The following is a 21180-nucleotide window of genomic DNA, read 5'->3' as shown; positions in this document are numbered from 1 at the left end:
ACCATGTCACCGAATACCTGAATTTAGCCAGGTGATGCAGATAACTGAATTCCCAGGGCATTGATTCTTTAACTGGGCGTGCATCAGATCCCCTGAAAGTCTTGTCAACAGAGACTGCTGATTCCAGTTTGGGTTTTTTTTTTTTTAAAGATTTTATTTATTTATTTGAGAGAGACCACAAGTAGGCAGAGAGTCAGGCAGGCAGAGGGGGAAGCAGGCTCCTTGCCAAGCAGAGAGCCCGATACAGGACTCGATCCCAAGACCCTGAGATCATGACCTGAGTCAAAGGCAGAGGCTTAACCCACTGAGCCACCCAGGCGCCCCTGATTCTGTTTTTTAACAAGTTCCCAGGTACTACTGATCCTGCTGGCCTGGAAGCCACCCCCCCTTTTTTTGAGGCCACATTTTGAAAACCACTGTCCTAGAGCATCCTTAGGTTTTTGTGTGTGTACAAAAAGCATTTAAGAAGAGTACTGAATTGCCAGGCAAAACACCTTACTTTATAAACCCCTCAAAAATATAACACAGTCTAAGATTCTTTTCAGTAAGATACCAACTCCAAAATTTTCAATTACACAGTAATGTGAAAAATAAATACATAGAAACTTACTTGGGATGCTTCCTTTGAAAGTCTTGGATTCTGTCTCTATACATAGCAATCAAAACTGCCTAAGGGTCAGTGGTCTCTAAATTTTGATATTCACAGTCCCTTAATATAAAACCTCACTTTAAAATTAGACTGTGTCCCTGACTGGGCTGCTTCCTGCTGTGGAGGGAGATATTTGATCGTGCAGAGTACTACAGATTCCCAGATTCCCATCCCCCGTTCGTTCTGCCTCTCTCTCTCTTAAAGTTCTTACACATCAGGGGCTCTCATTGGCCTCTGAGCACGCGTTCCCTGGAGAAAGCCACGTCAGAGCAGGCATGGAGAGACCCACCCAGGCGCTGTGGTAGTGCTCAAGAAGAAAAGAAAACTTTTGTCTCTCTGGAGGAGGCTTCCCTGGCTCTGCACACACCTCTGTAGCAGTGGGACACTCTGCTGGACTGCCTGCGTAGCTGTGTAATGAGAAAAAGATCGTCCTCTTCCCTTACGGTTGTTTTTAAATATCTGGTGCCAATATGTATTTTGGAAGCCTTCTACAGAAAGGCACACATGCATTTTTAATGATAAAAAATGCTTATGTTCATTAATTAGTCAACTTTAAACAAAGTAGCCCTGAGAATTTATATACCTCAACAAATGTTGAGGATGGGCTTCTTTACCTTTTTTTATTTAAATTCAATTAGCCAACATATAATACATCATTAGTTTCAGATATAGTGTTCAATAATTCATCAGTTGCCTATAACACCCAGTACTCATCACGTGCCCTCTGTAACGCCCATCAACCAGTTACCCCGTCCCCCCCCCCCACCTCCCCTCCAGAACCCTCAGTTTGTTTCCTAGAGTTAAGAGTCTCTCCTGGTTTGTGTCCCTCTCTGATGACTTCCCATTCAGTTTTCCCTCCCTTCCCCTATGTGGGCTTCTTTAAAAATTCAATACAGAAGACTAAATTAAAAGCAATTTTCTATGTTTTCTTATCATCTAGAATGTCAGTAAAAAGACTATGTTTCTAACAGATGATGAATACAGTTACCTAGATTTGTGATTGCTTCTCCAGGTCCCTTTGCCTTGACAAATAAAAGTCAAATTATATGATAAGTGCATAATTTCTATATTATACTGAGAAGTATCCATATATATATGTATATGTATATACATAATATATATTCCTTTTATACATTTATGTATATATTCATACATTTATACATTATGTATTTATATGTCTGTATATTGTAGAAGCACAGCCATTTCATGTACATATCTCTCAATATGCGAATCACAGAATCAGGAAAACAATTATCAATCAACACCATTGTGTCCTCATCCCAAAGCACACTCTCTGACATTAGTAGGCTCTCAATAAATAGTTATTAAGCAGTGGGATGGGTGAATGATCCAACCCCCTTTTTTTACATGTATTTACTTCAGCTTTTCTAGATCCTCCAAGATGTTTTCTTTTCTGTAAGAATTATTTATTCATTTTATGTTCATTAAAATGGCTTGGCGTAATATTCAAACGTATTTCTTCAATTTTTAAATGAAATGGAAAAAGGAAAACATATCAGTTATAATAGAGTACCTGCCTTCCTACATGAACACATGCTCATTACAAATAAAGAAAATAAATGGCGAAGAGATGAAAGTAAATAGAGAAAAAAGGAAAAAGAGAAGGAATAAGTATCAAGGTCTCATTATGATTTAACTATTTGTAAACACTAAGCAAAACATACTTTTAAGTATCTTTGAGAAAGTGTTCTAAAAACTCAGTTATGAGAGGTGCCTGATTTGAAGACCAATACATCTCTTTCATTTAGAGTTCTATCTACATTGCTTGTTTTTTAAGCAATAAGTTTAAAAGTCAATCCATATTGATGATTATCATTACCTAAAAATATCAATATCTAAGATAGACATAAAAGTATTTGTGAAAATATCATTAATAAACAACATTAGTAAGAGTGAACATATTTAGAAGAAACATGAGGCTTTTCTAACTTGAAGCAACCTAGAAATTTATCCTAACAATATTAAAATACACATGGGGTTGAAGAAACCTTTTTAATTAATGAAGTTTTTCGTTTTTGTTTTTTGTTTTAGATACAGAAAAGTTTACCTGATCTGAGGGGAGGTTTAGATATTTATAACATGCTAGGGTAAATTTTAGAATTAAATGTAAAATCTCTGGAGAAAATATGAAAAGAAATTACTTTGAGGTTTCTTGTGAATTTTTGTTAAGGTTTGATCATAAATGTCATGCAAATATCCTTTGTCAGTGTGTTTTGGAAGTTCTTCCAAGGAGACCAAGGAGTGAAGAGGATTACACGGGGAAAGGAAAAAAAAAGGAAAATGAGGTTGATTTTACACTAGAAGAATGCAGTGGGGAATTCTATAACTTTCTAGTGAATTTTCTACCTCATTCCTGTGTCCACAATACAGTATTACAAAATCTTTGTAAAAACCATAAACGCAACCTTCTGTACAGAACCAAAACTTCATGCTCCTCAGCAAGTTCAAGTAACCAAAATTTAATCCCATTATTGGTTCAAATATAACAATTAGGATGATTTTGAATCTCAGAAATTGAAACACACATAGCCTGAAGTAGAAAAGGGTTTTTCCAGCTCCCAGAATCTAAGGAGGTTTGACAACAGAGCCACTGGAAGGACACAGGTATAGCTTGGCCTCAGGAGCAAATATAGCTAGAAATGTACTGTCAGGACTTGCCATCTTGTCTTTGTTTTTCTCTTTTCTCTGCACACCTGCTTCAGTCTCTTTCTTCATAAATCTTCTTACCCTACAGGGGATATATCAGTTTCTTTGTTCTACATCTTACAGATACAGTCATTTGAAGGAAATAGACTCCCTTGATACTCCCTTTGGAACAGTCCTAAAATTATAAGAAAGATTTGCTGACTCAGTTAGATCTATTGGCTACCTCTGGACAATCAACAGTTTGGCTTGGAGAATGGACTAAGATAGGTTCACTTTAGGTGCCAATTAATCTATTGTGGCTAGGGGAGCAGAATCATGCAATAACAATGCAACTCCCTTGGGTACCATAAAGTTTGACAATAGAGAATATGGGGAGCCATTCCTAGGCAAAGGAGAATGTTGTGGAACTGGGCAGGAAAACCGTATGTTAAAAGTACCCATCACAACACCAAGGAAAAAAAACATATTATTTCTGGGTTGGTTATGCCTAGGCTAGCTCATGGAAGTCTAGTATGTAGCCCACTTAAGTGGCTCTACATATATTAGATGTACAGCTAGTAGCATATCTGTACCACATGAAGAAAATCTTGATAGAGCAAATAGATTTAAATGATTGAGTGCTGTCTTCTTCATGAAATTCTTTTCAAATACCTACCTGAACTCTACTAAACTCTTGCGAGTGTATATGATCATCACTACACAGTTAATCACATAATTGTTCTAGAATTGCCTGAATAGCAGGTCTGAATTCCTAGCTCAACTGTGGGTATCTTATTTATGCTTCCTTTTACTAGAAGACTTCTACACCAAAGTTAGTGTTAAACACATAATTTATTCCGCATTCATTCTGTAATGATTCTTGAGAGCCTACTGATTTCTAGGCAATATACTCAAAGCTCAGTGTACAAAGATGATCCAAGATGATCCTTAAAGAGAGCATGTGATTTGAGGTCTTTTGTCTCTATCACACTTGACACAGAAATCTAGCATAGGCAGATTTGATCTAGCAAGTGAACTGCATCTCCAAATACCAGTAGTGTTGTTTCTAGATGCAATTTAGTTTGCCTATCCAGAAAAATCAGAATTTTCCTCCTATTGAAGCCAAAAGGCTATTAATGCAAATCCTATTGAATTTGCATTTGGTTACATTTCTGATGGGAGCATTCATATGCAAATGAAAATCCATGAAAAGATAGCCAGATAATTCAAATAGTTGCTGAAATATCAAGTAGGATGTTAAAATGTCCATCCATCCATGTTTACTAGGTTGCACTAAGGATCATCAAGTGGATCAGTGTTCTTTAAAAGCTGAAATAAGTCATGCTTTAAATATCTGACAACATTCAAATAGGTCTGGGTTCAGAAAGGAGCTGTTATGTGACTTTCCACTGCTATAGAGCTGAAAAAGAAAGTCAGTCCCTGGTCAAATCAGTCAAGTTGTTCAAAAGAGGTTCATCTTTGATCCACCATCTTGTCCCCTTTATCTCTTCTTGTGTTAAAAACAAAAGGTGATTTTTTGATAGACGTAAAGTCATTTTGATGATCCGAAACAGTGAACAAATAGTTTGTGCAAGTTGGCTGTTCTTTGTACTCTCTAGAGACTTAATGGCACAAGCTGAATGACACCATCATATTCACTACCAATAAATACCATTTAGAAAGCATCTATGGCATCATGAGCATACTAACATTGATCTTAATCAGTGTTCATGTTCTTCTGAAAGGTTTAAGACTTGGGGGTGCCTGCTGGCTGCGTCAGTAGAACATGCAACTCTTGATCTTGGGGTTGTGAGTTCGAGTCCCACGTTGGGTGCAGAGGATACTTAAAAGTGAAATCTTAGTAAATAAATAAATAAAAGAGTTAAAGACAAGATTCTGAGAAGGTCTAAACAAATTTCAAGATATAAAATCATAATCTACTATTACACATTCCAAACCTATATTTGAAGGAATTATAGGTGTTGCAATCAGACTATTGCTCTTATTCAACTTATCAGAAGTTGGAGTGGCAAAAGGGAAAGTTTTGAGATCACGCCACTCAGGATTATTAGCATTTAGTTTAATAGTCTACAAAGTGTGATGCTCCCCAGTTTCCTTTTATTTGATACAATGTATTAGTTCATAGTTTCAAGTGTTTTTAGAATTCTGGTGCTCCATGCTTTGGTGGCTGTCACCTGTCATCCATCAAATTTGGAAAGCCTGAACCTGGGCTAAGGTCTTAGCTTCTCCTTCCTTGGCACACCCAATCCTTCCCCCACGCCTAGTGTTTTTACTTATTAAATATCTCAAATCCAGCCACTTCTCACAGTCTCCATCACCAATTCCTTAACCTTTACCTTTGCTTGGTTTATGGCAAGAAACTCCTAACTGGATTCTCAGAATTGACTTTTCTTTTCCTGCAGTCCCTATCAACGATAGCCAAAGTTGTCATTTAAAAAATGCAGATAATTCACAATTTCATTCAGTCATCTTCTTGCTTAATACCTGTCAATGGGTTCCTGTTTCTCTTAGAATAAAACCCTAATCCGTAAGAGGTCTACCGTATGCCACATGTTCTTGTTCCTTCCTGCCTCTCCACCCTCGCATCATATTGCTTCCCTTCCACTGTGGGCACATCAGCTCATCTCTTTAGATGGGGAAAGACACCATGCCCCTTCTAGTCCCTGTATCCTTGCACGAGCGGCTCTGCCCCAGCTTCTACAGCTAGTAAACTCTGTGCCTTCTCAATTAAAGTTTTCCTGATCTTCTAGTCTCCATCGGGTCCCCCTGCTGCTGCTTTCAAACTACCACACAATGTCTTTTCCTAACACTTACGTGAGTGTGTAACATTTTTATTTTGGAGAAAATACCAGTTGTACTGATTGTTCTCGTGTCTTCCTGAAGGATGAAACCGCATCTGTTTTTTGCTTATGGAAATAAGACATGGCACCTACCATCTACAGTCATTCAGTACTTGTTGAATTAATGGAAGGTTCCGCTCTCTGTTCTTTTCATCTATAATCCACAAGTTCATAGCAGTGAAAGCAACAATAAAAATGAAAATAAAGGGGCGCCTGGGTGGCTCAGTGGGTTAAAGTCTCTCGGCTCAGGTCATAATCCCAGGGTCCTGGGATCGAGCCCCGCAACGGGAATCTCTGCTCAGCGGGGAGCCTGCTTCCTCCTCTCTCTCTCCGCCTGTCTCTCTGCCTACTTGTGATCTCTCTGTCTGTCAAATAAATAAATAAAATCTTTAAAAAAAAATGAAAAGAAAAAGAAAAATTGACTGGCTTGCATGAACATCACCCTGCCACAAATGGTCAGAAATAATTAGTATGGCAAATACTGTAATATCTTTTACGGCAGAGCAGGTGAGGTGAAGAATATAGGGGAATCAAGATTAACAGCTCTCAGATGAAAGCAGGTCTCCACCATTAGTTGTACTAGCAAAGGACTTTTATTCATCTACTTACAGTAGCAGGCACACGCCCAACACTGTCTTATGCATAAAAATGTTTATTTCGGATATTTAAGCCACAACTTATCTCCAAAACATATCTAGAGGTTTCAAATATACAAAGTCTTGTGACACGGTTGCTAAAATTGATTTGCAGCTCTTATTCATTTCATGGCAAAAGAGTCATAATTACAAAAGTTAAAAGTCATATCAAAATCACACAATAATATAGCTGGTTTCTTTTGCTTTTATTAAGTATTTCTGTTAATTTTATTTCATTTCTATTTGTGAGCTTCATTTTACTTTCAGGCAGCTTTAAAATACTGAGCTAAATCTTGAAATTATAGGAAAAGATAAAGTGTCGCATCCCATGATTTTTTAACAAAGTCCCATTATTATCTCTCTAGGAATATCTATCCTTTCGCATCTGTGTCAGACTGTGTAGTCTTGGCCATCTGTGATGTGCAGAGAGTGGAAGGTTAAAAGCTTATATTTAGCAACAGGATGTATCTGTGGTTAGGCACGTTAAGTTTAGTGGACAATAAAAAATTAAATATACCTTTCTTAAAAGAAAAGGAAGTTTTATATAGACTGTTAAAGTGGCTTTGAGCTCCTATTATCTCTCATGTTTATGGATCTTAGAATGTAGCTCTGTTTTTTATTTTTTAAATTTTCCCTAAAAAAAAAATTTTTTTTTGAAACTGTCTTTCATTCTTTGTGAATTATGTGGAACGGTATTCCAGGAAGAGGAAAATAAGATGTGCCTTTTTAACGTAAAGCAAAGTGTCCTCCTTTTTTTGCATATATGACAAGAATAAGCATTCAGTCAATGACTGGTCATCTGCAACACTTCTCCCAAATAAACTAACTATTTACTGTCTTTTTGCAAGTCAATATTCCGTAGTAACAATGACATGAATGGGCTTGGGCCCCTGGGAAGAAGGCCCCGCAAAGATATTTATGATGTCCTCTTATGATTTCAGTTAAGAATGCAAATTGCACATCAGACTTTGAGGAATACTTTGCCAAAAGAAAACTGGAGGAACGCGATGGCCATGCAGTCAGCATCGAGGAGTACCTTCAGCGCAGTGACACAGCCATTATTTACCCAGAAGCCCCCGAGGAGCTGTCTCGCCTTGGCACGCCAGAGGCCAATGGGCAAGAAGAAAATGGTGAGGCTGTAATTCATTTTTAGCCACTACACTGACCTCTGCAGCTGTTACAATTACAAATGCACTACATGCCTGGGTGTTTACCTTAAAATTTGAAGAACAGCTGCAGAGGCATGGAATTTCATGAGCAAAGATTAGAACTGTAATTTTAGGGTATTGTGAAATTTTTTTTTGTCAGCAAATTTGTGTCATTTGTACATCCAATAAAGAACAAGAACAATTAGAGCCTATTTCTAAGAGATAAAAATATCGAAATTGATTCCAATGTTTCTGAAATATTTCACTTTTGAGGAACCAAAAAAAAAAAAAAAAAAAGTTGAGAAAGAGTGACCCCTCGCCTTCCCTTTCTTGTTTACTGACACCTGAAAAAGCTCTGGCCGGCTGTGAATTCCCGAGTCGCATGTGACCAAAGGTTTTTACCACGAACTGTCAGTCACCTAAAGAGAATTTCCTCATTTATCAGCTGTTTAAATTTCCCCCCAAAAGCGCCAGTAATTAATTAACTTCCCAGCGCAGTGTGAGCTGATTCCGACAAGTCTGCGCCGGGTGTGCGAGGGGACCGGCGCGCGCGGAGGCCGAGCGCAATGATGGCGCTCTCGTGGAGCAGATTGCAGTGATTCCTGTCATACCAGCCCGGGCAGGCAGCCCATTAGCTGCCATTGATTTACTGACCTTTTGGCCTGCTTCTCTCCCTCTCGTCTCTCGGCTACAGACCTGCCACCTGGAACTCCAGATGCTTTTGCCCAACTGCTGACCTGCCCCTACTGCGACCGGGGCTACAAGCGCTTGACATCACTGAAGGAGCACATCAAGTACCGCCACGAGAAGAACGAAGAGAACTTTTCCTGCCCTCTTTGTAGCTACACGTTTGCCTACCGCACCCAGCTCGAGCGGCATATGGTGACGCACAAGCCAGGGACAGATCAGGTGGGGGGTTGGTTTTAAGTGATTTCTTTCTATAATAACCCCTTAGAGAAACGATATTGCTTTGATTGGCAATCATTATTAATTTTTCATGGCATTTTGAAGATGCAGATCTTTTAATGGTAATAGCTTTAATTGAGGTCTAAATGATTTTTTGATGGTCTCTTCTAATATGATTTAATAGTCTTATGTTCACGATCGAATGAGTGTGTTAATTTCTAATTTAGAAATTTTATTTGCACTTTAACTTGACTTTAGTTTCATTTTTATGTTCCACAAAAAAGTGAATGAAATCGTAGCATTTTAATTATATATTATTAAACATCTCAGCAATTTTAATTCCATTTTTCATCTAGTTTTACTCAGAATTTTTTTTTTCCATATAAGATCTAAGTCAGAGTAAAGGAAGTGTGTATTTCTTTCATTTGTCATATAATACCTTCAGGTACTTAGAGTATTTTTACAAGCTGCTCCTAGTTTCTGAAATCTAATTAAACGTTTTTTTTTTTTTAAATCAAAAAGGCATATTACACGTCTGTATATGTATAAAATAAACCAGATTGATACTACAATATTGGACCTATGTTTTAAATGATCCCTTTTGATTTACATGCCTATGGCTAAACGTTAAGCTTGTTCTGCCTCATTTGGTTGATTTGTGTTAAAAATAAAAACTCTGTTTTGAACAGGTAAGCATAGCTTCTTAAATCCTTAAAATGTTTGAATAGGATCGATTCACAGTGTCCCTTCCATGTTTTAGCAACACTGCTCTTTCTGCCCTCCTGGGAGAACTGACTGCAGGTTGATCTTATGTGTTTGAATGGTAACAGAAATGGTGTGCCTGAAGCCCCAATAACTGGCCTTACCCATCTGGAAGCCTCCTATTTAAGCCTCGCTACCGTATCTGTTTTTAAAAAATGACTTAACAGGATATTCTGTAACATTCTTATGTTTCTTTTTTCTCGTGGGCATTATTTTCTTTGATTGAGGAAAATGACGATAACCAAACCCAATCAAGAAATGGTGATGATGCTATATTATGGAATTTTACTATTGTAATAGAACAGCTCAGGAAAATCTTTCCATTCAGATCTGATTGAGCTTGTCACCTGAACCTTTTTCGAAGTTCAGCTACAAAAGCTATGCTTGCATAGTTACACTTATGTAACAGTTTATCTCCCCTTGCTTATAGGAACAAAAACTCGAGGAAAAAAAAAGTGCCTAGATATTTATCTAGCATAACTGCTTTAAATTTCACATGCAGAAGTGTGATTGTGTTGGCGCATTATGAATGGTAGCTTTGGTGTTGAAAAGTCCCCTCATTTGCTCATGGCATTTACAATTAGTAAATTAAAATGATTGTATCATATTAACAGTGGCACAACTAAAGTTTATAGTAGTCCTCTGAGGGCTGTGGGGGGAGACAAAGCAGCTGTTGCTGTTTGTTTATGCAACTCAGCAACATATGAGCGCTGGTCCCTCAATGGCGCTCGGCGGGCTGGGCTCCGCTTGATCTTTGAAGGTTGCTGCTGTTTGAACAAACCTCCCTGTGTCCCATGTAACACCATCTGTCTCACTAGGAATGTGGGAAGATTCAGCACACCCTAGCAGTTGTCATACCGTTTCTGTGCTGTCTTTTTGCAAAAGGCTTTTGTGTCATTGCTGCTTGAAAAAGGCTGACCTCCTACCTTGAGCATCCAGAGTGGATGACTGTATTTTTTTTTTTTTTTTTTTTTTAGAATTCTAAGTCACAGTGCTTTTTTTCTCTTGTTCAAAAAGGTCAGCTGTGTTTGATTATATCTTTGCTGCTTTTAACTTGTCTTTTCAGCAAACTTTTTTTTCTTTTTTGTCCCTACTCCCTAGCACACTACTAAAAAGGAAAATGAAAAGTCGTTGAAGTCCTTCCTACTGGCCTGTGATAAAACTGCTCAAGCAGCTATAACCCAAGATGTTGTCTCTTACATTTGATAATGAATCAAATCTGATATGCAACACGTCAGGAAAAACAGGGTTTACATTTGCTACTAGCACAGTGAATGGGATATTTAAACATGCTTATCACATAATGAAATATTTATAGTCAAGAATTTTTTTTGTTTATGTATGTGTGCTTTTTTTTCTCCTTTAAAATTGATATTGCTTCAGCGTGAGCTATACTTTTACCCTGATAAAGAAAATTTGATAAAATTAGTTCTTTGCATGGGGAGTTTTTTTGGAGACTACTTAGAATTTTTCAGGATAATATTTATTTTTTTCCTTGACAAAACAGTTGCATTCCAACGGGGAATCTTCAGATTTTAGAATGTGCAGTAAACACAGAGAACCACAAACATCTTTACAATTATACTTTCTCATCTCCAAAGGCTCAAAGAAACATTTTGGAAAAGAGACTACAGAGATAATTCTAAAGCAAGTGTTGGATGCGCATGTGAAAGCACTTTTTTTTTTTATTTGTTCTGATTTTATTGCCAACATTATCACTTTTATTGCAACTCTGAAAGACTGGGCAAATAAATAAACATGCACTCAAACCTTTTGGCCTGTCTAAAAAATGGAGGCCTTTTAAAAATATTTGTAACAAATTTCCTTTGTTCCTCCCGCACAAAACTGATGTCAGTCTTTCCCCTTTTATAGCACCAAATGCTGACCCAAGGAGCAGGTAATCGCAAGTTCAAATGCACAGAGTGCGGCAAGGCTTTCAAATATAAACACCATCTGAAAGAACACCTGCGAATTCACAGTGGTGAGTAGCAGAGGTGCCGGTGCTCACATTTGCATTTTGTTTCATTAGGGGAGTTTTAAAAGATTGTTTAAAATTTACACAATCCTGTTTGTAGCTTTCTGGAACTAGCCTTTTATTTCACAAATTACGTGAGCCTGCTCAGTCTTCGTGAGACCTATGGTACCACCATTGGCATGATCTTACAAAAAGAAAAGCCATGTTTAGACTTCCTAAAAATCGCCAACGCTTTGATTTATTACAAAATCTAGAGGCTCCTTTTTGGTTCTTTCAATGCTCTTCTACAGATTAAATATTTTTGACCTGAAGAAACTCAGCTGGCAAATTTTGAAGGGTATTCATTTTTGATACCTAACCATGAAAGAAAACGTTGAAGAATTTTGGATGAGAGCTTTTGTATGATAAATGTTCCTTGATTCCTGGGAGCTGTATTTTACAGAACAACATCCGACCACTGAGATTTCTTCTTTATAACTATTTTGATAGCTCTGCCAAGCATTTTATTACCAAATTGGATGCTATTCAAAGGACTAGTTGGATTGGTAGAATCAATGGAATCTCTACAGAGTTGATTAAAGCCATGGCGACACTTCCCTTTAAATACTGTGACATCTTTATTGTGTTATTGACCACACATTAATCTGACACTCTGTTTAAATAGGAGGCTGCCGATGGCAAGACAAGATTTGGGATCTTGGCTGAAAAAGGCATAGATAGCCCTCACCTTCCACTGCTAACATCTTGAATTATGTCCTCTCAGGGTAGATAAAGCCCAGAAACAGTTATGGCCACATAATTCTAAGCTAAGCACCTAGAATGTGGAGGTACCCCATTGTGTTCCTTCCCTTTGGTTTCACAGATTCTTGTATCGGTAGACAATCGCAATCGTTACCCAGTTGAAAAAATGTAATGTTGATTTTGATTATCATTTTAGGTGAAAAACCGTACGAGTGCCCAAACTGCAAGAAGCGTTTCTCCCATTCCGGTTCCTACAGCTCACACATCAGCAGCAAGAAATGTATTGGTTTAATCTCTGTAAATGGCCGAATGAGAAACAATATCAAGACGGGTTCTTCCCCTAATTCTGTTTCTTCTTCTCCTACTAATTCAGCTATTACCCAGTTAAGAAACAAATTGGAGAATGGAAAACCACTTAGTATGTCTGAACAGACAGGCTTACTTAAAATTAAAACAGAACCACTAGACTTCAATGACTATAAAGTTCTTATGGCCACACACGGGTTTAGTGGCACTAGTCCCTTCATGAATGGTGCACTTGGAGCCACCAGCCCTCTGGGAGTTCATCCGTCTGCTCAGAGTCCAATGCAGCACTTAGGTGTAGGGATGGAAGCCCCTTTACTCGGATTTCCCACAATGAATAGTAATTTAAGCGAGGTACAAAAGGTTCTACAGATTGTGGACAATACGGTTTCCAGGCAAAAAATGGACTGCAAAGCTGAAGACATTTCCAAGTTGAAAGGTTATCACATGAAGGATCCATGCTCTCAACCTGAGGAACAAGGAGTTACTTCTCCTAATATTCCACCCGTAGGTCTTCCAGTAGTGAGTCATAATGGTGCCACTAAGAGTATTATTGACTATACATTAGAAAAAGTCAATGAAGCCAAAGCTTGCCTCCAGAGCTTGACCACTGACTCAAGGAGACAGATCAGTAATATCAAGAAAGAGAAGCTACGTACTTTAATAGATTTGGTCACTGATGATAAAATGATCGAGAACCACAACATATCCACTCCATTTTCTTGCCAGTTCTGTAAAGAAAGCTTCCCTGGCCCCATTCCCTTGCATCAGCATGAACGTTACCTTTGTAAGATGAACGAAGAGATCAAGGCAGTCCTGCAACCTCACGACAACATAGTCCCCAACAAAGCTGGAGTTTTTGTTGATAATAAAGCCCTCCTCTTGTCATCTGTACTTTCTGAGAAAGGAATGACAAGCCCCATCAACCCATACAAGGACCACATGTCTGTACTGAAAGCATATTATGCTATGAACATGGAGCCCAATTCTGATGAACTGCTGAAAATTTCCATTGCTGTGGGCCTTCCTCAGGAATTTGTGAAGGAATGGTTTGAGCAACGAAAAGTCTACCAGTATTCAAATTCCAGGTCACCATCACTGGAAAGGAACTCCAAGCCGCTAGCTCCCAACAGTAACCCTCCCACAAAAGACTCTTTGTTACCCAGGTCTCCCGTAAAGCCTATGGACTCCATTACATCACCATCCATAGCAGAACTCCACAACAGTGTGACGAATTGTGATCCTCCTCTCAGGCTAACCAAACCTTCCCATTTTACCAATATTAAACCAGTTGAGAAATTGGACCACTCAAGGAGTAATACTCCCTCTCCCTTAAATCTTTCCTCCACATCTTCTAAAAACTCCCACAGTAGTTCTTACACTCCAAACAGCTTCTCTTCCGAGGAGCTCCAGGCTGAGCCTTTGGACTTGTCATTACCAAAACAAATGAAAGAACCCAAAAGTATTATAGCCACAAAGAACAAAACAAAAGCTAGCAGCATAACTTTAGACCATAACAGTGTTTCTTCATCATCTGAAAATTCAGATGAGCCTCTAAACTTGACTTTTATCAAGAAGGAGTTTTCAAACTCAAATAATCTGGACAGCAAAAGCACTAACCCAGTGTTCGGCATGAACCCATTTAGTGCCAAAACTTTGTACACAGCTCTTCCTCCACAAAGCGCATTTCCCCCTGCCACTTTCATGCCACCAGTCCAGACCAGTATCCCTGGGCTCCGACCATACCCGGGACTGGATCAGATGAGCTTCCTACCACACATGGCCTATACCTACCCAACTGGAGCAGCTACTTTCGCTGATATGCAGCAGAGGAGAAAGTACCAGCGGAAACAAGGATTTCAGGTAACGGGACCTACCCTTTTGTTCGGAACAGAGGAGACCTTGAAAATTATACTATGCTGGGTATGTGCATGCAGGGTGGGGGAGTCTTAGTGAGAACAAAATCAAGTGCTGTGTTTTCAGCAGACATGGCAGAGTTGGTTTTCACTTGAACCTCAAACCGGCTGGGCTAGACAAACAAATGGAGAATCAGAGGAACACAGAGCTGTGGGAACACGGCTGCCTTACAAAAGATAAAGAGCTTCAGACTTATTTTTGAGGTTTATTTAGATTGATCTGTATGCTTTTAGAATTATACGGTGCTAACGGTATTTGACAGGACTTCCATAGAGGCTAAAGGTTAGCGTCTAGAACAGTCCCCTACTTGTGCAAATGTTCACAGTCCACAGTCTGCAATAAGACACGTATGAGTCTGATATGTACTTGATTTTATAGAAAATAGTGTATTTTGGAGAGTATTTTAAAACCTATTTTGCACATTCCACTTCACTTCTGATGGACTTTTCAAACCCGCGAATAATTTATGGTTTTCCAACCAAATGCAGGTATGTTTTAACAACATGAAGTATAATCCCTGTTTGCAAAATAGGAGCATAAGTAGCCGTGCACCTCTGTAACAGCTGTTCCAGGCTTCCAATTTACAGTACATCTGCCCTCTTTGTAAATGTATTTAAGCCTATTTAATCTCTTCTAATATTAATTAGTGCAAACGTAGTCTAAGAAAACGGAACTGTGAGCTAGCAAATGGAAATGTATGTTATCATGCAAGTTTGTACTCCTTTGGATCACGACAAAATAAATATCAAGAAATTTAATAATTTACTGATCCACATTCATTATTGCTCAATGCTGAAGGCTGTTTTAACATAGATAGAACATTGATAAAAAGTGTTATTAATATTCCCTATTTCAAATTAGAAAATTAAATATAAAAATATAGCTTGAGGCCTTTAGTTGGTAGACATACATTTAAATGGATTGCATAATAATAACATTTTGTACCTAAATATAAAATTCAATTAAAATAGGGTTTCTACAGCTACAGATCATTTCTAAAGTTAACCACACTGAAAAATACACAAATTCTGATGTTTGATTTTCACTTGTGGATATTTCATGATATAAAGGAAACTGAGGATTTTAGAAAATTTTATGTTTTTCTGACCTTCTGAGTTGACCAGTTTTTACCCTTAAAAAACAATGAGCTCTACCATCCAAGATGGAGGAGATTTATATTTTGGTTCATGGAGAGTAGTAGTTTGTTTTTTGGGGTTATTTGTTTTGTTTTGTTTTTTAAATGAGATTGATTAATAGCAAGCACTTTTGAGGTTCTCCAAATGTCAGCCTACCTGAAATTGTTTGGTGTAAACACGAGGAGAAGAGACTGTGTTGAATTATGTGATTATATCACAGGGAGAATTGCTTGATGGAGCACAAGACTACATGTCAGGCCTAGATGACATGACAGACTCCGACTCCTGTCTGTCTCGAAAGAAGATCAAGAAGACAGAGAGTGGCATGTATGCATGTGACTTATGTGACAAGACATTCCAGAAAAGCAGTTCCCTTCTGCGACATAAATACGAACACACAGGTATGAGTGACTTTGACTAGCTAGTTAGAGCTTCCCGGCCTGCTGCACATTTCATAATATTTAATGAGTACACTTGTGCGACATAAGATGTAGCATATGCTGATACCTTCAACAAGGAAGAAATAATGCTTTTGCCTAGCTCCGTAGGACTTTTTTGTTGCCTGTTTATTGGATCATTCATGTGTTTATGAGTGTGCTTGTCTTCCTATCTTTCAAGTTAATCTGTAAGCCAAATTCACGGATCCTGTCAAAGGTATATTTAAGTGGCCAGGGCCAGGAAATGGCATGACACAAGCCAGTTATTGAAAATATGTTCAAATTCTCAAGTTGTAATGACTCTATGTAAAAATTTAATGAAAAATTCAGTCAGTGATGTATTAGATTTATCAGCCAAACTTCAAGTAAGCTGCACCTTGGAGGTGGTTCTGTTTGGTCTTATAAATTGGCCATTTTTTGAACACGGCGGAAGTGTTAGTACTGTGAGGGGAAAAGGTATAAGTAAAGTAATATGCCAAATGAGCTACGGAAACTACTTCTATTTGGAAGACTAAAATAAAACTTTCTAAATTTAATTAGCTTATTTCCAATTCATGCATTACTAATTAGGAACAATTATACAGAGTTGACAAGATAGCAGCCTAGTTCTTCACTATGAGTAGTGAGATAGTGGGTTAATTTTTGAAAAGAAAGGCAAGGACCATAATGTGAAGCAATGTTGGTTCCCACAATCCAAGATCCGATCTGCAGCTCCGTAGTGGAGCTGCACCTGTGCTCACTCCCTCCTTCCTCCTCCTTCCTCCACCTTTAACCACAAAGCAACCAGCCTCCGGTTCCAACTCTTCTCCTCTAGAAATCTGGCACACTGTACTGGCCCTAGATGGGAAAAGAAAGAGTGTAGGATCTCAATGAAAATATTGGCAGGGGGAAATTATATAAAAACTCACTTTTTAAATGAGAAAGTCTAGTATCAAACATTTTAATATGGAGTGAAAAAATTAGCCCAACAGTGCTCTTCGGGGAAGAAAGGGTAATAATGTGAGTACTCTCTGCTGTATTCTAAGTATGTGGCTTTTTAGTGATTGAAAACTATCCTTGGGGAGCAGTCCTCCTCCTCCTCTTCCTTCTTCCCTCACTGAGCATGTGTGGGAGGCAGCCTGAGAGTGGGAGGAAGCTGGGGGAACAGGAGGTGCTGGAGGATATTTGTGAAGAGAACGAAGTTGATAAGTAACAGTACCCCAGTAATCTCTCTTTCTTCAATGGTCTGATATTGTTATTATTTTTAAAGTTCGATTAAAGATACGTTAAAGACAGCCTAGTTTGAAAAGCAAGTCCCAATAGTTTCTATACTTGTGTGATATAATTCCGTGTTTGAAATGCCAAAATTTTCCTAATTTTGTCTTTTATCAGAGATATCTATAGATGTTTTCTTTAGTACCAAGTCCTATTTAAATATTTATGAAGATATTTTCATATCTAAATTTAATATTTTAATCAATCTCAAATATATTTTGTATTTCATTATTCAGCTACAATAGGCACATCACTGAAGGCATCTTTCCCTCTCTGATTGGTTTTATTATATGACCATATGCAAACTCTATCATTTACTACATGGTGAGTGTAAAACTTTTATTTTAGTGAGGGCTATCATACATATTGACATCCCGTCAATATCTTTATTTCTTATAAATGAGGTAGTTCATAAACTTCATAGGCATATAGACAGTTGAGAGACCCAAAAGTTGACAAACATAAATATGCATAATCAATCTGAAAATGATGCTGTATTTAAAAAAATAAAAATAAAGTGTCTTGGTTCTTTAAGATGTGAGAAGATCTGCTGCCTAGAAGTAATGTATAGCAACAAGATCCTAACCATCCAATGACTTCTTTAAATGTGTGATTAATTATCCTCCTGTTGGCTTCCTGGCTTGTCAAGTTTCTAGTGTGTTAACTTTTTGGTCTCTTGACCAAACATCTCATGACATTACTGCTGTCAGTGTATTAGGTTCCATCACCGTGAAGTTCTTCATGAATTTTCTAGCACTGTGATGTATGTAAAACTTTAGTCCATTTTCCTTCCCTAACTGGGCCCCAGAAGCCTTCCATTTATTTATATTAAGTATTAGTAATAATTTGAGAATGTACTAATGTGAAAATTGTACATGAGAACAGTCTCTGGGTTGATTGATTCTAAGATTGGGAAATGAAGTTGAATCGTCATTTGATTATGTGCTGATTATACAAATGTGTCATTGATAAAGTGTGTTTGTTACACCTGTCCACAATGTAGCATATAGAATGGCTGAAGTTAAGAAGGAAATTATGAGCTACGTTTTCTTGAGATCTTGTGCTCTTTTACCTTGAACTGTTTTAATTTATTTCCTAGGCAGAGACACCAAAGACATAATGCTTGGTTTTCCTTACTGATGGCGTATTGCTTGCTTGCTTTTCCTGGGGCCTGGACTGAGATCAGGACTGGGAAGTTGACTTCAGTGGGATTAATTGTCACAAGTCAGGACAGTGCAACACAAAATCTGAAACTCCTGTTAGGCACTGTCACGAACTCATTTGTATTCCACTAAAATTTAAATCTGACATTTATTGAGTACTTTTTCTATTGAGACGTTGTGGTAGGTACTCTTAAACCTACCTTATTCAGAAAAGTAATAAAAATGTTTCTACTTTTGCATAGATAAAGTCAAAGTTTTAAATAAATTACCAGTCAATTTTGTTTCTCAATTATATGATAATATTTTTCATACCACAAACCTTCCATTTATTAACTTTAGTTATCATTCTAGCTGTCAGGTGAATCATGAACCTTGAGATTAGGGAAAAAAATTACCCTAAAAAGTTTGATTCACTCAATGTCAACTTGGTTATATTCTGAATCGTGTTCATGTGAAAATTTAATTCCAGGAATCTTGACTTGAAGCAGGTAAACCAAACAAACAAATTATAAAAAATAAAAAAAGGCTGTTCCTACTTAAATTGAATTTACTAAATTCTTACCAGCAACACTTCTGGAGAGTACTAGAATATTTAGTGCAAGTTTTAGCTCAGCCCTCCAACCCACCCCCAAATTCTGTCCTTTGCATGGCGTAATAGCTGCACATTTTATTCCTTCAGATTGTCAGTTCATACTATAGAATTAATGTATTTCTATTATTAGCATGTTGTTTATTATTGATTGAATTCCCTGAAAATTGATCGCCTGTAACCAGAATACCTATATAATAGACTGCAGCTTAATGAGCATCCCCCATGCATTTCTAACAGGCCTTGAAACTTGTCCTGGAGAGTGTTTGTTTTCTCTCAGGACACTGCTCTGTGTTTTGTTCCTTTGGAAAAGAGAGAGCTATTTCAGCTGTGGTCACTGTGATGTTCATTCACGATTATTCACAGCGGATCCATTAAGTCACCTAACTCTCTCACCTCCTGTGCTCCTGAGCTGATGAGACATCCAAAGGAGGTTGTAGGACAGTTCTCCCTATGCATGCTGTAGCAACTAAAGCACTGAGAAATTTTTCATCTACAATTTCTCTTCTTTCCATTCAGATTTACTTCTTCCATGTACTCTGCTCTTTATCTTGCTTACCACTTGGGGAGTTATTGAATGTGTACTGATAAAAACAAATAAAATTATCTAACATTAATTGAGTGCTTACTATGTGCAATCCTTGTACTAACCACTTTAACTACATTACCTCTTTTACTTCTTATGCCTGGGCCACAAGTTAGGGCCCCCAAATGACCTCCTTTATGCCAACAAGGACCCTGATCCTCAGAGAGGTTAACATGCCTGTGTTGCACAGCTAGTTGTAAAAGACAGATTCAAACTGAGGCAATCAGACTCCAAACCATCTCCGTGATCTAAACCAGCACCATCCTGCCCCTATGAATGAACCACTGTCAGACACGTCTTATCCTTGTCCCTGAGAGCATCCTTTTCTTTAAGGTCCAAGTACACACGACAGACCAAATCTGTGCATCATGACTTGAAGTTTTCTGGAAGGCCAGACCTCTATCTTTTTCCCAAATATACTTCTGCTTCCTGCTAAAGGACCTTCCCACCATGGTGGTCTTATCGAATGGAAAACACCCTGTCTTTCCAAACTCTTGGCACGCCGTTGGATTTCCCTTTTCTGTTATCCAGTTGGCCTCATTCAAAACATCTTTTCTAAGAGCTAAGAAGTGGTTCTTGTGTGGTTTGAATTATACCGGTTTTTTTTTTTTCTTCAGGCCATTAACTGCCTTGAAGTAGATTACCAGAATCTTCCCTATTTCCAATGCAGTGAGTAGTCACCAACAAATATTTTTCTAATTTCTTCTCTTGCAGGTAAATAACTTCCTATTCCAGAACTTAGTACTTGCCTTACCACATCTGTCATCACTAAATTTATATTGGATATTCCAGTAAGATAAAGACCATTAATGAAATAACATACAGCAGCCTACAGCGTTTTCTAAATAGTAGATTGCCCTAGAGGCATTCAATAACATTATTAAAGATATTTGATTACTAATTGAGATTATATATCACCATATAACTGAATACCTGAAGTGTGTAGAATGGGTTCCTAATCTTATAACATGACACTTAGCAAATGAAAATGGGGTTGAATCTACTAAGGCCGGTTTATAATTTAATTTGATGAAATGCAAGTTTGTATTAGGAAATATAATCACATAGCTTCATGTGTGTTAGGATAATATCTAGTGCCCTACACGACACATTTCTGACTTTAACTCTGGAGCATCGGTCTGATAAAAAAATATATATATATATATATATATATATATATATATATATTTTTTTTTTTTTTTTTGGTCCATTCTATTTTGGAAATAAACTTTTAAGTATGGCAGCTACAGAAGGTGTTGAAGGCATTCCAGTGCTATTTGTGGCCTGGAATCAACCAGATGTGTTTAGGCTTGGCACTAGTTTCAAGTTCCAAACACTGGTTAGAAACTGCCTGGAATGCCAAAGGAAATACAGCATTCTCTAGCTGAAGAGTATTTTAACACTCCACAAGTGGCTGACATCTCATGGAAAACTTTCGAGGGGAAAACACTTTTTGGGATTAGCTCAGCCTC

At 37.8% G+C, this 21180-nt stretch overlaps 1 protein-coding gene across 1 annotated transcript in view; it reads left to right on the top strand.

Moving 5' to 3' along the window:
* Positions 1-21180, top strand: part of ZEB2 (zinc finger E-box binding homeobox 2) — a 128883-nt gene that overhangs the window by 105073 nt on the left and 2630 nt on the right. The window contains exons 4-8 of the mRNA XM_080799671.1: positions 7733-7921; positions 8634-8848; positions 11480-11588; positions 12520-14489; positions 15900-16080. Coding sequence (XP_080655797.1) covers positions 7733-7921; positions 8634-8848; positions 11480-11588; positions 12520-14489; positions 15900-16080 — 2664 coding nt within the window. The remainder of the gene's footprint in view (positions 1-7732; positions 7922-8633; positions 8849-11479; positions 11589-12519; positions 14490-15899; positions 16081-21180) is intronic.

The sequence above is a fragment of the Martes martes genome, assembly GCF_963455335.1.
Source record: "Martes martes genome assembly, chromosome: 3".
Lineage (NCBI taxonomy): Eukaryota > Metazoa > Chordata > Mammalia > Carnivora > Mustelidae > Martes > Martes martes.
This window is presented reverse-complemented; position numbering and strand designations above follow the sequence as displayed.